The sequence below is a fragment of the Scyliorhinus canicula genome, chromosome 3 (genome assembly GCF_902713615.1).
Source record: "Scyliorhinus canicula chromosome 3, sScyCan1.1, whole genome shotgun sequence".
Lineage (NCBI taxonomy): Eukaryota > Metazoa > Chordata > Chondrichthyes > Carcharhiniformes > Scyliorhinidae > Scyliorhinus > Scyliorhinus canicula.
Genome location: NC_052148.1, coordinates 95,563,365 through 95,576,320, shown reverse-complemented (window position 1 = coordinate 95,576,320; position 12,956 = coordinate 95,563,365). Strand labels below are relative to the sequence as shown.

Here is a 12,956-nt window from a genome sequence, read left to right as displayed (position 1 = left end):
AAGCAATAATGTCTTGCAACTTGCTGCCTACAAGGCTGATAGAAACACAGATGATTGGCTTGGAAATTAAATTGGACCAAGCCCAAATGTGAATGAATGAAGTAAATTGAATGCCACTTAAACAAAATAAATTTGTAGTACTACGAGGACCAAGTAAAGAATCGAACTGATTAGCTTTACGGAGAGCTGGCATGGACTCATTGGGCAGAAGGCCTCCTGTGGCATCAGGACATACAACAGCAATAAAGTTGTGGGCAGGAATCAAAAACAGAACATCACTGAACTTCAATGATGTTATGCCACATTAGCATCCAAGTCTAGGAAGGAATCTGATTCAGTTTAATGACTCCAGGCTGAAGAGGGAACTGAGTATGTCTCTTGAATTGATCGTTTTATCTGACCTGATGTAGCAGATTGCCAGTAAGTTCTGTTATTCTGTGAAATGTGGCATATGCTTCTTGAGTAGGAGATATTTGGAATAAGATTACTTTGATTACTTTCCAACTACACTGGGCAGGACTTGAAGATATTATTGCTCCAAAGTAATGTTAAATTTCAAAATTTTATGTTTAGATTATATTTACTATCAATTTGCTAGAAAAACTAAAAATGAAACTTACTTTTAAAAAATAAACTGAATTGCCTCATCTGATTCTGAAAAGGCACAAACTTGAAACCTCTACTTTAAAAGGGAGTAAAGGACTGCATGTATTCATTATAAGTGACCTAATGCTGATTACAGCAACCAAAATGTGCTAACGGTGCAGTTCATTTTTAAAAAAAATATTCAGGCATTTTCATAAAAACAAACCAAAGCAGAAGAAACATTGTACAACATTATAAATAACCAACGCCCGCTCTCCATCATTGCCCTTTCTCCTATCCTACCTTCCCCATTTTACCTCCCCCTCTTTTCTCTCCTCTTTTCTTCTCTCTCCTCTTCTCTCTCTTCCCCCCCCCCCCCCCCCCCCCCCATTTCCTGACCCCTCAATCCTCGTTAAAGTCAATGAATGGCTTCCACCTCCGAGTGAACCCATCAACCAACCCCCTCAGGACGAACTTGACCTTCTCCAGCTTCAGGAATTCTGCCAGGTCATTCACCCACAGCCCGCATTCCACGGCGCCGAGATCCTCCACCAAGCAAAATCCGTCTCCGGGCTATCAGGGAGGCAAAGGGCAAGACATCAGCCTCTCTCACCCCTTAGATCTTCCGACACCCCGAATATCGCTACCTCTGGACTTGGGGCCACCTTCAGCCCCAGCACCTTAGACATTATATCCGCAAACCCCTGCCAGAATCCCTTTAGCTTCGGGCATGCCCAAAACATGTTGACATGGTTCGCGGGCCTCCCCGCGCACCGCCCGCACTTATCTACCCCCTCAAAAAACCTACTCATCCGTGTTACCGTCATATGTGCTCTATGAATTAGCTTAAACTGAATGAGCCTTAACCTCACACACATCGAGTGCGGAGTTTGCACGTTCTCCCCATGTCTGCGTGGGTTTTCTCCGGGTGCTCCGGTTTCCTCCCACAGTCCAAAGACGTGCAGGTTAGGTGGATTGGCCATGATAAATTGCCCTTAGTGACCAAAAAAGGTTAGGAGAGGTTATTGGGTTACGGGGATAGGGTGGAAGTGAGGGCTTAAGTGGGGCGGTGCAGACTCGATGGGCCGAATGGTCTCCTTCTGCAAGGTATGTTCTATAAAGACGCATTCACCCTCTGCATGGCCTCAGCCCACCTCCCGGCCTCCACCTCCCTCCCAACTCCTCCTCCTACTTACGCTTTATGTCCCCCACCAGAGCCCCCACCCAATCCATCAGCTCCTGTAGATCTTGGACACCTTCCCCTCCCCATCTCCCTCTTTGACAGCACCTTATTCTGCAACCCCAAGTGCCGTAGCCCAGGAAAAGATGGCACCTCTCTCCTCATGAAATCCCGGACCTGCAGGTATCTAAAACCCTTCCCCCTGGGCAACTCGTACTCTTCCTCCAAGTCCTCCAACTTCGCAAATCTATAAACAGGTCACCGAATCACTCAATCCCTGCCTTCTGCCACCCCCGAAACCTCGCATCCAGCCCCCTTCCCCGGTGCAAACCTATGGTTGTTGCAAATTGTTGCCCACGTAAAGGCAGCCTCCAGTCACAAATGCTGCCTCCACTGTCCCCACACCCTCTAGGTCGACACCACCACTGGACTCACTTGAGTGTCTGGCAGCGAGAACAGTACAGGCACTATTAACAATGCCCTCGTGGTCTACAAGAATCTGGTCCCACACCGGCCCCTCCCTCACTATTCATTTCCTAACCATGGCAATGTTCACTGCCCAGCCAGCAGTAGTACTTCATTATTTTTGGCAATGGTAGGCGCCCCCCCCCCCCCCCCCCCCCCCCCCCACCTTGCCCCTGCTCTGAAAAAGCCCTCCTGACCCACGGGGTCTTCCCTGCTCACACAAACTAAGAAATCAAGGCATTGACCTTTTTTAAAGATTGTCCTCCAGACAAAGATTCGGAGGCTCTAAAACACGAGCAGAAACCTTGACAACACCGTGATTTTTACTGTCTGCACCAGTTCCGCCAGCAACAATGGCAGCACATTCCACCTCTTAAGTCCCCCTTCATCTGCTCCACCAATAGCGTCACGGTCAGCTTGTACAACTGCGCAGCCCTGTGTCACCAGGATGCCCATGCATCTAAAACTCGCCCCCACCACCTTAAACGCCAGCTCCCCAAATCACCTCCATTGCCTTCTAGCCTCAATCAGGAACACCTTGCTCTTTCCCATTTTCAAGTTGTACCCAAAGAATCGACCAAAATCCCCATAATGTCCCCTATACCACCCAATGGGTCCAAAATGTACAACAGCAGGTTGTCCACACATAGTGAGGTGGGCTGGGTGCAGAACTTCAAACTTCACCCCATCCTTAATGAGTGCAGCCTTGACCCAGTGAAACCCAGCCCTTCTCTTTGCCAGTTCTGCACCCAAGTCCTGATTCATCTGCAGCTCGTTCCCTTCGCAGGTGCATTTCCTCATCTGCTTCGGCCACTGAAGGATCTTCTCCTTATCCAAAAAGCGATGCAACTGCGCCACCATCGCCCGTGATGGTTCGCCCGTTTGCGGCCTCCTCATCAGCGCCCTGTGCGTTCGGTCGATCTCCAGGGGCTAGTCAAAGGCTTCCTCCCCCATTAACTGTGCCAACATTTTGGCCATGTACCTGCTGGCCTCGGCACCTTCCATGCCTTCGGGCATCCCCAGAATCCTCAGATTTTGTCTTTTGGAGTGATTCTCCAGATCTTCCACCTTCACCTTCAGCCTCTTCCAGGTCTCCCACGTCACCCTCACCTGCACCAAGAACGAGACCAACTGCTCCTCGTGCTCCCCCACCGCCTCCTCCACTTTCTGGTCTCCCGGCCCTGGGACTCCAGTATCAGTTCCACTCTCTCGATCCTTGCTTTGATCGGCTCCACCGCATTGGCCAGGTCTTCCAGGGCCTCCTTCCTGTGCTCGCTGAACTTGGTGTTCAAAAACTCCACTAGCTACTCCATTGACCACTGGGTGGGCAGAACAGTCTCCTTGCCCTCCGCCATCTTATCCTGTGGTGCACCACAAATACTCTCCTGTTCCAGCAGCTCTTTTCTTCTCGCCCCACTCCTAGTTCGTGGATCCATCCACCAGAGGAGTAACACCTTCTAAGGGTACTCCTGCACCTCTTGCCATAAATCGGGGAGGGGGGGGAGAAAGGACCAGAAAATACTACCTTGAGCAGCTGCCACCAAATGTGCGACCACTCACTCACCACCAGAAAGTGGAGGAGGCGGTAGAGGAGCATGAGGAACAGTTGGCCTTGATCGTGGTGCAGGTGGGGGTGACGGAAGTCTTGCTGTTCATATTGTGGTCTGTCCTTTGCACAATGTCTGTTTTGAAAATCAGTCTGAACTAAACTCAATTTTTCTTGAACTTTTCAAATCTATTTAAATTATTTTAAAATTTCAGGCACTGGATAAGTCAGATGCTAATGGAATTATTTTGAAGTACCAAATGTCAATTAAGGGAAAAAAATTTATGAAAACTGAAAGTTTTGGAGCTGAAAAACTAGAATACGATCTTACTCTTTCAAACGAAGAATATGAAATCAGACTTAATGCCAGCAATTCAGCTGGTGCCTCTCCTGATGGGATTTTAATACAGCCATCAGCAACAAAGTCAGGTAAGCTAAATTTTATAATGTAAAGTAGTGTGTGAAAATAGGCTACACAATCTTTGAAACCCGTTCCCTCTGCATATTTGTTCTACTGTAAAATTTATTAAATTTCCCAAGAAATACTAACTAGTACCTGCAAAATTTTCCAAGACATTAGAGTACAAATGTTGTTCCATAATACTCGAGGCAATCAAGCTAAATTCCATGATACTATACTCTTGCAGTCGGATCTGGACTCACATTTAGGTCAGTCCAGGTAAGGAAGACAGATTTCCTTCCCTGAAGGACATTAATGAACCAGAAGGGTGGTGCAGTGGTTAGCACTGCTGTGTCACGGCGCCAAGGACCGGGTTCATCCCAGCCTCGGGACACTATCCGTGTGGAGTTTGCATATTCTTCCCATGCCTGCATGGGTCTCACCCCCACAACCCAAAGATGTGCAGGGTAGGTGGATTGGTCAGGCCAAATTGCTCCTTAATTGAAAAAAAAAAATAATGAACCAGATGGGTGTTTGCGACAATCGACAATGGTTTCATGGTCATCATTAGACTTTTAATTCCAGATCTCTATTGAATTTGAGTTTTACGATCTGCCGTAATGGGATACAAATCCTGGCCCCCGGAGCATTACCCTGGATCTCTGAATTACTAGTCTAGCAATAATATCACTACGCCACTACCTCCCCACAAAGTTAAAGGAGAAGTTGTTTAATGTGAGAACAAGCTCAACCAGGCAGAAGATGGGGACTTCTTCCTTGAATTGAAATCCAAGAAAAGGAGACTGACCTGGTGAGCGTGGGATGTCAAAGAGGGATTGGATATCAGTAGTGAAAAGGATACTGTTAGGGCTAGGAAGCTTGGTAGCAGAAGGTGTCAAAAGAATTGCGGATGTAGTTGGGAAAAGACTGGGCAAGGAGTGATAAGACAAAATAAGTTTAGTAGGGCAAGAACAGGCTGAACCAATGGGTTTGCCAGGTAGTACTGTTTGTGAACCTTGGGAAAGAGATGAAATCAAGTTGTGTGGGATTGGGGAATCTGAGTTTGGAAGTCGTGGAAAGAAGATGAGATGAGGTCAGTGACAGTCTTGGAGACAATAGTTTGTGGAATGAGAGACTTCAGTTACATGGCTAGGTTTGGAGCTTTGCATGATGCGAGCTCTTCCTTCCCCTCCATGTCTGCTTCATTTGCCAGTGGCTGTTCCCCCTACATTGCAAATCCTTTCTCTCCCTTTCAGAATTTCCATTCCACCTGGATCTGCCCCTCTGGCCTGTTGCTCTCTCCAGATCTTTTCATTGGAAACTGCCAGCGTGACATCGGCCATCTCAATTTCTCTGTTTCCCTCTCAATTTAAACTAACCCTTTGAATTGTGGGATTGCATTCTCTCAGGTTCAATGCTAAAGTTGTTATCAAATCTTATAAGAATGGTGGGGCATTGTCTTTTTTAATAAATATTTTTTACTAAAGTTTGCATTTTTACACTGTCCAAGAAATGGATGAAACGGTTATAATTCACAATTTATACGTTCCTTATCGGCCCTTTTCCGCCGCCCCCACTTTCCAGCTGTCTTTGGGTCCTATCCTGGCCCTTCCCTTACACTTCACCATAGATGGTTTGTTCTGGTGTTTGTTTTACTCTTCTAGCTTTGTGAGTGGCCCGCTGGTCCCTGTGTCAGTCTCTCCCTGGGTCCTCCTTTGGCGTTTCCTTGGATCTCTTCCCCCATGTTGCCCCCCCCCCCCCCCTTGTTCCTGTCAGCTTTCCGTGATCCTGGTGGTTCCTGTGCATCCCCCACCTCCCGCTCTATCTATTTCTGGCTTCGAACAGGTCTTGGAACATACTGATGAATGGCTCCACCCTCCCCTGTACAAATGAAATGAAAGTTGTTTATTGTCACAAGTAAGCTTCAAATTAAATTACTGTGAAAAGCCCCTTTTCGCCACATTCCGGCGCCTGTTCGGGGAGGCTGGTACGGGAATTGAACCGTGCTGTTGGGCTGCCTTGGTCTGCTTTAAACGCCAGCGATTTAGCCCTGTGCTAAACCACAAGCTTGGACATTGCCACAGAGAAGACTGTCCAAAACTCAATGAGTCTGGGGCAGGCACCGAGCATGTGGGCGTAATTACCGTGCTTCCCTGGCACCGTTCACATTTGTCTTCCACCTCCAAGGAAGAGCCTGCTCATTCAGGTTCTTGTCAATTGTGCTCTGTGCACCACTTTAAGCTGCACGAGGCTTAGCCTTGCACAGGAGTAGGTGGAGTTGGCCTTGTTCAGTGCTTCACTCCAGATTCCCTACCCTACTTCCATCCCTAATTCTTCCTCCCATTTCTTCCTTGTTCCGTCCAGTGGGAAGCGTTTCCTTCCGAAAAGCCGCCTCTATATGTCCCCGCAGTTCCATTTTTCCAGAGAGTCCACATCCACTAGCTCCTCCAACATTGTGTATTCTTGGGGCCCTAGGGTACCTCATCACCTTGCAGAGAAAGTTTTTGATTCGTAAATGTCGGAGCACTTGTCCGCTCGGTAGTACCAGTCTCTTTGTCAGCTCTTCTAAGGTCGCAAGTCTGTCCTGTGTATAGAAATCCCTGACTGCGAGCATCTCTCTCTCTCTCTCTCTCTCTCTTCCCCCCCCCCCCCCCCGGTCCTGTCTCCACCACTTAAAGGAGGTGACCAGTATGACTGGTGGAAACCTGTGGTTACCACAGATGGGGACCTCGGTTAGACCGAAGTGATGTCTCATCTGGTTCAAGATTTGTAGTGGTGGGATATGGATATAAACAGGAAGAGGAACCTGGGCAGCACATTCACCTTGATCATCTGCATCCTTCTTGCCAGGGAAAGTGGGAGTGCACCCCTTCTCTGTAGGTCCTTTTTAACCTCCTCCACCAGACTGGTCAGATTCCACTTGTGGATCTGTGACCAATCGTGGGCAGTTGGATCCCCAGGTAGTGGAATTTGTTTCTGGCCATTTTAAATGGGGGATCTTCCTGGTCTGCCTCTTCCCCGCTCGAGTTTACTTTTGTCCAGGTTGAGTTTGTAGCCCAAGAAGGCCCCAAACTCTTCCAGTAGCATCATGATTTTGTTCGTGCCGTTTTGCAGGTCCGTGATGTAGAGGAGCAGATCATCCACATAGATGGAGACTCTGTGCTGTCTACCTCCTCTTCAAATACCCCTCCAGCCCCTTGTGTCCCTCGCAGGGCGATCGCCCGGGCTAACAGGAGCAGGGACAACGGGCAACCCTGTCTGGTGCCTCTGTGCAACTGGAAGTATTCAGAGTAGGTGGTGTTGGTCCGAACGCTCGGCCTGGGAGCATTATCCAGGAGGCATTGTAGTTGTTGAGCAAACCAAACTCTAGCCCAGTAGAGGGTGCATGCCAACTTTATGACTCCTCCTCCTCCTACCTCCCCAGACCATGAAGAGACTACCGAACATCAAGCCACTGTCATTGACCCTATCTCCTCTTGAAACCCCCCAACTCCATTGTCTCACACTTATCACAGTGCAGAAGGTGGCCATTCGGCCCATCGAGTCTGCACCAACCCTCCGAAAGAGAACCCTAACTTGGCCCACTCCCCCACCCTATCCCCATAACCCCACCTAACCGTTGGACACTAAAGAGCAATTTAGCATGACCAATCCACCTCACCAGATCTTTGGAATGTGGGAGGAAACCGGAGCAGCTGGAGGAAACCTACGCAGACACGGGGAGAATGTACAAACTTCACACAGTCGCCCAAGGTCGGAATTGGACCCGGGACCCTGGTGTTGTGAGGCACCACTGCTAATCACTGTGCCACCCCAAACCTCGTGTAACCCACTTAGACCTCCTTCCCATGGTCTGCAAATATGGCTCCTGATAAAGCACACCATTTCAGCCTGATTTTGTTCTTTCTACCTGTTCCAACTTGATTTTCTGCCCTAGTCCATCCTCTTTCCATATACGTCTATGACTCTTCCAACTCTCTGCCACTTTAATGGTTTCCTTGCTCTCCTTGCATCAATTATTGTAATGATGTTGTTCCATGCTTTCACCTCGGCTGAAAATTTAATTAACTTTATTTTCCATTCCTACCCTTTCCTCACTTTGACATGGTCGACCTTTATCTCTTCCCTTTCCTTTCTTGATTTCTTTGTCCCTATTTCTGGGGTTAGATTAGCAACCAATATCCACCAAATGTCAACTTCAACTACCTTGGGTACACTTCCTCCCACCCAGCTTCATGGGAACATATAACATCGAAGCATGAGCAGGCTATTAAGTCTTTCAAGCCTGCTCATGCGCTATGTTCTGTGTTCCTGTGAAGCTAGGTGGAAGTATACCTTCCGCCCCCAACTGAGGAATTCCTCAATAATTCTAATGCTCTCACCTCTTCCCTCCCTCCCAGAACCACTGAGGTTCCTTGTCCTCTCTTTCCATCCCACCAGAGTCTGCGTTCAATGCATTGTTTGCATAACCTTCAAAGTGATGTCCACCAAACGTATTTTCCTCTTCCACATCTCTTTTGGCATACTGAAAGGGCTGTTCCTCCATGACCCCCTAGTCCACTCCTAATCACCTCTATCCACCCCATAACATCTGTCTATGCAAGCACAGAAGATGCCTTTACCTTCTCCCCATTTACAAGTTCCTGTGCATAGGGGAGATGAAACACAGGTTTAGTGACCATTTTGCTGAATACCTCTTGTTCCATCCACAAGCATGACCCTGAATTTCCAGTTGTTTGTCATTTTAATTCCCTGCTCCACTGTCACTCTAACTTATCTGCCATCAACCTCCGACACTATTCTTCAGTAAGGCTTATCAAAAGTTCAAGGAATAGTACTTTATCTTTTGATTAGGCACTTTATAGCCTTCCTGACTCAGCAAACAGTTTCAGATTATAACCACTGCCTCATTTTCTCCAGTTTACTTTGCTTTTTGTATTTTGTTTATGCATGATGATGATTCCACATTTTCCATTTGTAGCACTTCTTCTAAATCCATCTTTTTGTTTTTTTGCTTGTCCCATTAACATCTCCTTTTGCTTGCACATTATCCCTTTCAAAAATGTATCTTGCCAACCTTCAAACCAAAACCAACCCCACTTCCCTGGCCAACACTCTGCCTTTGTATTTGCTTGTCATTCTTTAGCCCTTGCAGTTCTGATGATACATCTTCAACCTTGAACCTTAGCTCTGTTTCTTTCTTCACAAATGCTGCCAGATCTACTGAGTATTTCCAGAATTTTGCTTTCCTTATTAATTGTTCCAAAATCTTTCCTGTGAAAAAATTATGCAAATAAAAATCTGAAACTCAGCACTGTTCATTATTTGATGTGCTTCCAGTTTCAGAATTATTTACAACATTAAAATACTAACTAGAGGGAGAAAGAAAAATGTTGGATCAATTTAGGGAAGATGACATGCATCCCAGCAACTAAGTGTGATCAAACAAGATCCAAGTGCCATGGTAACTCAACAAGTCTCAGTTAACCTACGTATCATCTAGGTAGTGTCAGTCTTGATTATGTACTCTGGAACAGGATTTTTCAGATGGTGCTGTTTCCCACCCTGTCACCCGATGAGTCAGCAGGGAATGCATCCCCGCCAATATCAGCTGCTCTGCAACCATTTAATGTTCAGTGGGACAGGACAAGACAGGCAGACCAGATGCTGCATTTTACAAAATCGCACCCTACCCCCACCCCCCACCCCCCACCACCACTTTCTAATTTTGAAATGCGTGTTATGACTGAACTCAAGGCAGTAAACATTTCTTTCAATGCAAAATGTATTAATTTTGTTTTAGCACTGCCACCTGTACAAAATCTCCAAGCTTATCCTGAAGATAATCAGTTGCTGGTGAAGTGGAAGCCTCCTGTTTTTCCAGTGAGTACCTACGTAATAGAGTGGTGTGAAGAGGCCAGCAAGGATTCATGTACTGAGCCTTTATACTGGCGACATGTGCAAAAATCTGCAAGCAAGGCTTTTTTAAAAGGTATGTGTTTCTGTTATTTTGGCTTCATTCACAGTATTCAGTATTTGAAGGGCTAGTGTGTAATGTGATTATCTTCCAATTATTTTATTTTTACTTTGTTCAATGGCTAGAATATATGAGTGATTTTCTTTGTTTGTGCTTCTGATGTGTGGCCATGCTGGCTCAGAAGGGGATATTGGAAATTTGAGTAAGTATAGTGTATAATTGTCCAGCTAATATCTTAAATAGGTAGAAAAATTTGCATTGCATGTGCATTCATCTTATCCAAAAGAGCCACTGTTAGAGGATGGGTTTATTTATGATTGGATTTCATAGATTTTGTAACTACAAGGAATGGTACTTCGACATAGAATTAATCATAAAGTACTATCAATTTGCACCTGCGGATTGTGGTATTTAGTACCAATATTTCTGGTTGGGACTGTACTGTACTTTGCAGCAGTGAATTGTAACAATTCCACCATATTAGTTTGTTTCTTTGCATCTGGTTAAGTTTTTCCACTTGAGTTCCCCAGAACATTCCTCACCCGGGTAATGCCAACTGGCAAGTAATGACAACTTTTTGTTAGCTAATAACTTATTGGCTACTTCAGAATATTTTGAATAAAAGCAAATTACTGTAGATGCTGGAATCTGAAATGAAAGTGAAAATGCTGGAAAAGCTCAGCAGGTCTGGCAGCATCTGTTGGGAGAGAAAAGGGCTAACGTTTCAAGTCTGATGACTCTTTGTCAAAGCTTGTCAAAGAATATTTTGAATTGGTGCCTCTTCTCTCCCAATCTGTGTAAATGTACTGGTCAACAAATCACTTGGACATCTAACTGATTTTGGACTTGTTGAGGGAGGATTGGGGGACTGGATAAGCAATGGAGTGGCCCTTAAACTCTTTCATTTCTTAATTTCATCACATTATAGCCTGTATTCATGTATTAAGTTTCACAGGTTAATTTGACATAAGTTAATTATTTGGTAATATGAATATCCCCATTTATAGCGCACTCTAATATTGTTTTTGTTTTAGCACAGTTGGCAAAGTAGGGATGTTCTTCTGTAGCGATGTTTATGGAGCATGCTCGGTGGGTTCCCCCAGGTGCTCCGGTTTCCTCCCACAAGTCCCGAAAGACTGTTAGGTGATTTGGACGTTCAGAATTCTCCCTCAGTGTACCCGAGCAAGCGCCCAAGTATGGCGACCAGGGGATTTTCACAGTAACTTCATTTCAGTGTTAATGTAAGCCTACTTTTCACAATAATAAAGATTATTATAGTTATCTTTAAAGACAAATTAAAGCTTCTCATCTGCTCTCCACTTCTCCCACTTGCTAACTCCCTCCTAATCGCTGCTTCCCTCCTCCCACTCTCCGTGCTGCTTCCCACCACCCACCCAGCTCCCTCCCTGCCACTTGCAGCCCTCTCATTCCATCACTCACTTTTTCTCTCATTTCACCCCTCTCCTGAGCCCTTGCTCATAGCGAAGGTTTAGGAGAGGAAAGCACCAACCACTGGAGGCAGAGAAGGAGCAAATGGGGAGGGTTTTCAAGCTGATGGCGGAAAGCGGCATTCTGCAGGTAAGTTAGGAGAGTTGTCTGTTAGTAAGAGTTCATAAGATGATTTTGGGCCAGTTAGGTCCAAGACAGCCAGTAGACCTCTACTGTAAAAAATTACAGGTCAGGAACCAACCCAACCTCATCACATGCTTTCTTATCGAATAGTAATTTTTGTTTAGCCTGCTTTCTTTTAGCGCACTGCTTTTATTTTTGCAGGAATGCAGCAGGAGTGCTAAATGTAGGATAGCCATATAAAAGTTGAAGTAATATCTGTTTAATTTCATTTCTTCTTCAGATAATATTCTGCCATTCAAGCGCTATAGGATAACTACTTACGCACTGTACAGTGGTCGGCCAGGATCTCCAGTCTCAAGACTAGCATATCTACAACAGGATCGTACGTGCACACTACTTATACTAACTATAAATGCAGAATGTATGAGCATCAAATAGCTTCATTGTTAAATATATTCATTCTTAAGACAATATTTATATAATTCATTCATCTGCATATTCAGCCCATGGTATCATAATATATAATATAATAATTGCTTATTGTCACAGTAGGCTTCAATTAAGTTATTGTGAAAAGTCCCTAGTCGCCACATTCAGGTGTTTATTCGGGGAGGCCAGTACGGTAATTGAACCCATGCTGCTGGCATTGTTCTGCATTACAGGCCAGCTGTTGAGCCCACTGTGCTAAACCATCCCCTGGTATCTGCATGTTTTAATAAACATAGAAACATACTTTGGAAGAGAGTTGGCTCGCACATTGCTCTTTCAACCTGGTACCTAACAATTGAATTCTTAAGTAAGAATTTTATATATTAGTGCAGTGGCTAATGAGGAGGTTCTGGAGAAGCTGAAAAGTCTGAAGGTGGATAAATCACATGAACCAGATGGACTACACACCAGGGTTCCAAAATAGATAGCTGAGGAGATTGCGAAGCCATTGGTGGTGATCTTTCAGGATTCACTGGAGGCAGGGAGGTTCCTGAGGACTGGAAAGTGACTAATGTAACACTGCTGTTTAAGAAGTGAGGGAAGCAGAAGATGAGAAATTATAGGTCAGTTAGCCTGACTTCGGTTATTGATAAGATTTTAGAGTCCATTATTAAAGATGAGATCGCGGAGCACTTGGAAATGCACGATAAAAGGTCTGAGTCAGCACGGCTTCGTCAAGGGGAGATCATGTCTAACAAATCCATCAGAATTCTTGGAGCAGGTAACAAAGAAGTGAGATAAA

General features: G+C 45.5%; 1 protein-coding gene across 6 annotated transcripts in view; it reads left to right on the top strand.

Moving 5' to 3' along the window:
• The window catches only part of LOC119962819 (interleukin-6 receptor subunit beta-like), a 107,323-nt gene that overhangs the window by 74,330 nt on the left and 20,037 nt on the right, over positions 1 to 12,956 (top strand). For all 6 annotated transcript variants that reach the window (XM_038790945.1, XM_038790942.1, XM_038790943.1 and 3 more), the window contains 3 exons: positions 3,992 to 4,205; positions 9,980 to 10,168; positions 12,006 to 12,107. In XM_038790945.1, coding sequence (XP_038646873.1) covers positions 3,992 to 4,205; positions 9,980 to 10,168; positions 12,006 to 12,107 — 505 coding nt within the window. The remainder of the gene's footprint in view (positions 1 to 3,991; positions 4,206 to 9,979; positions 10,169 to 12,005; positions 12,108 to 12,956) is intronic.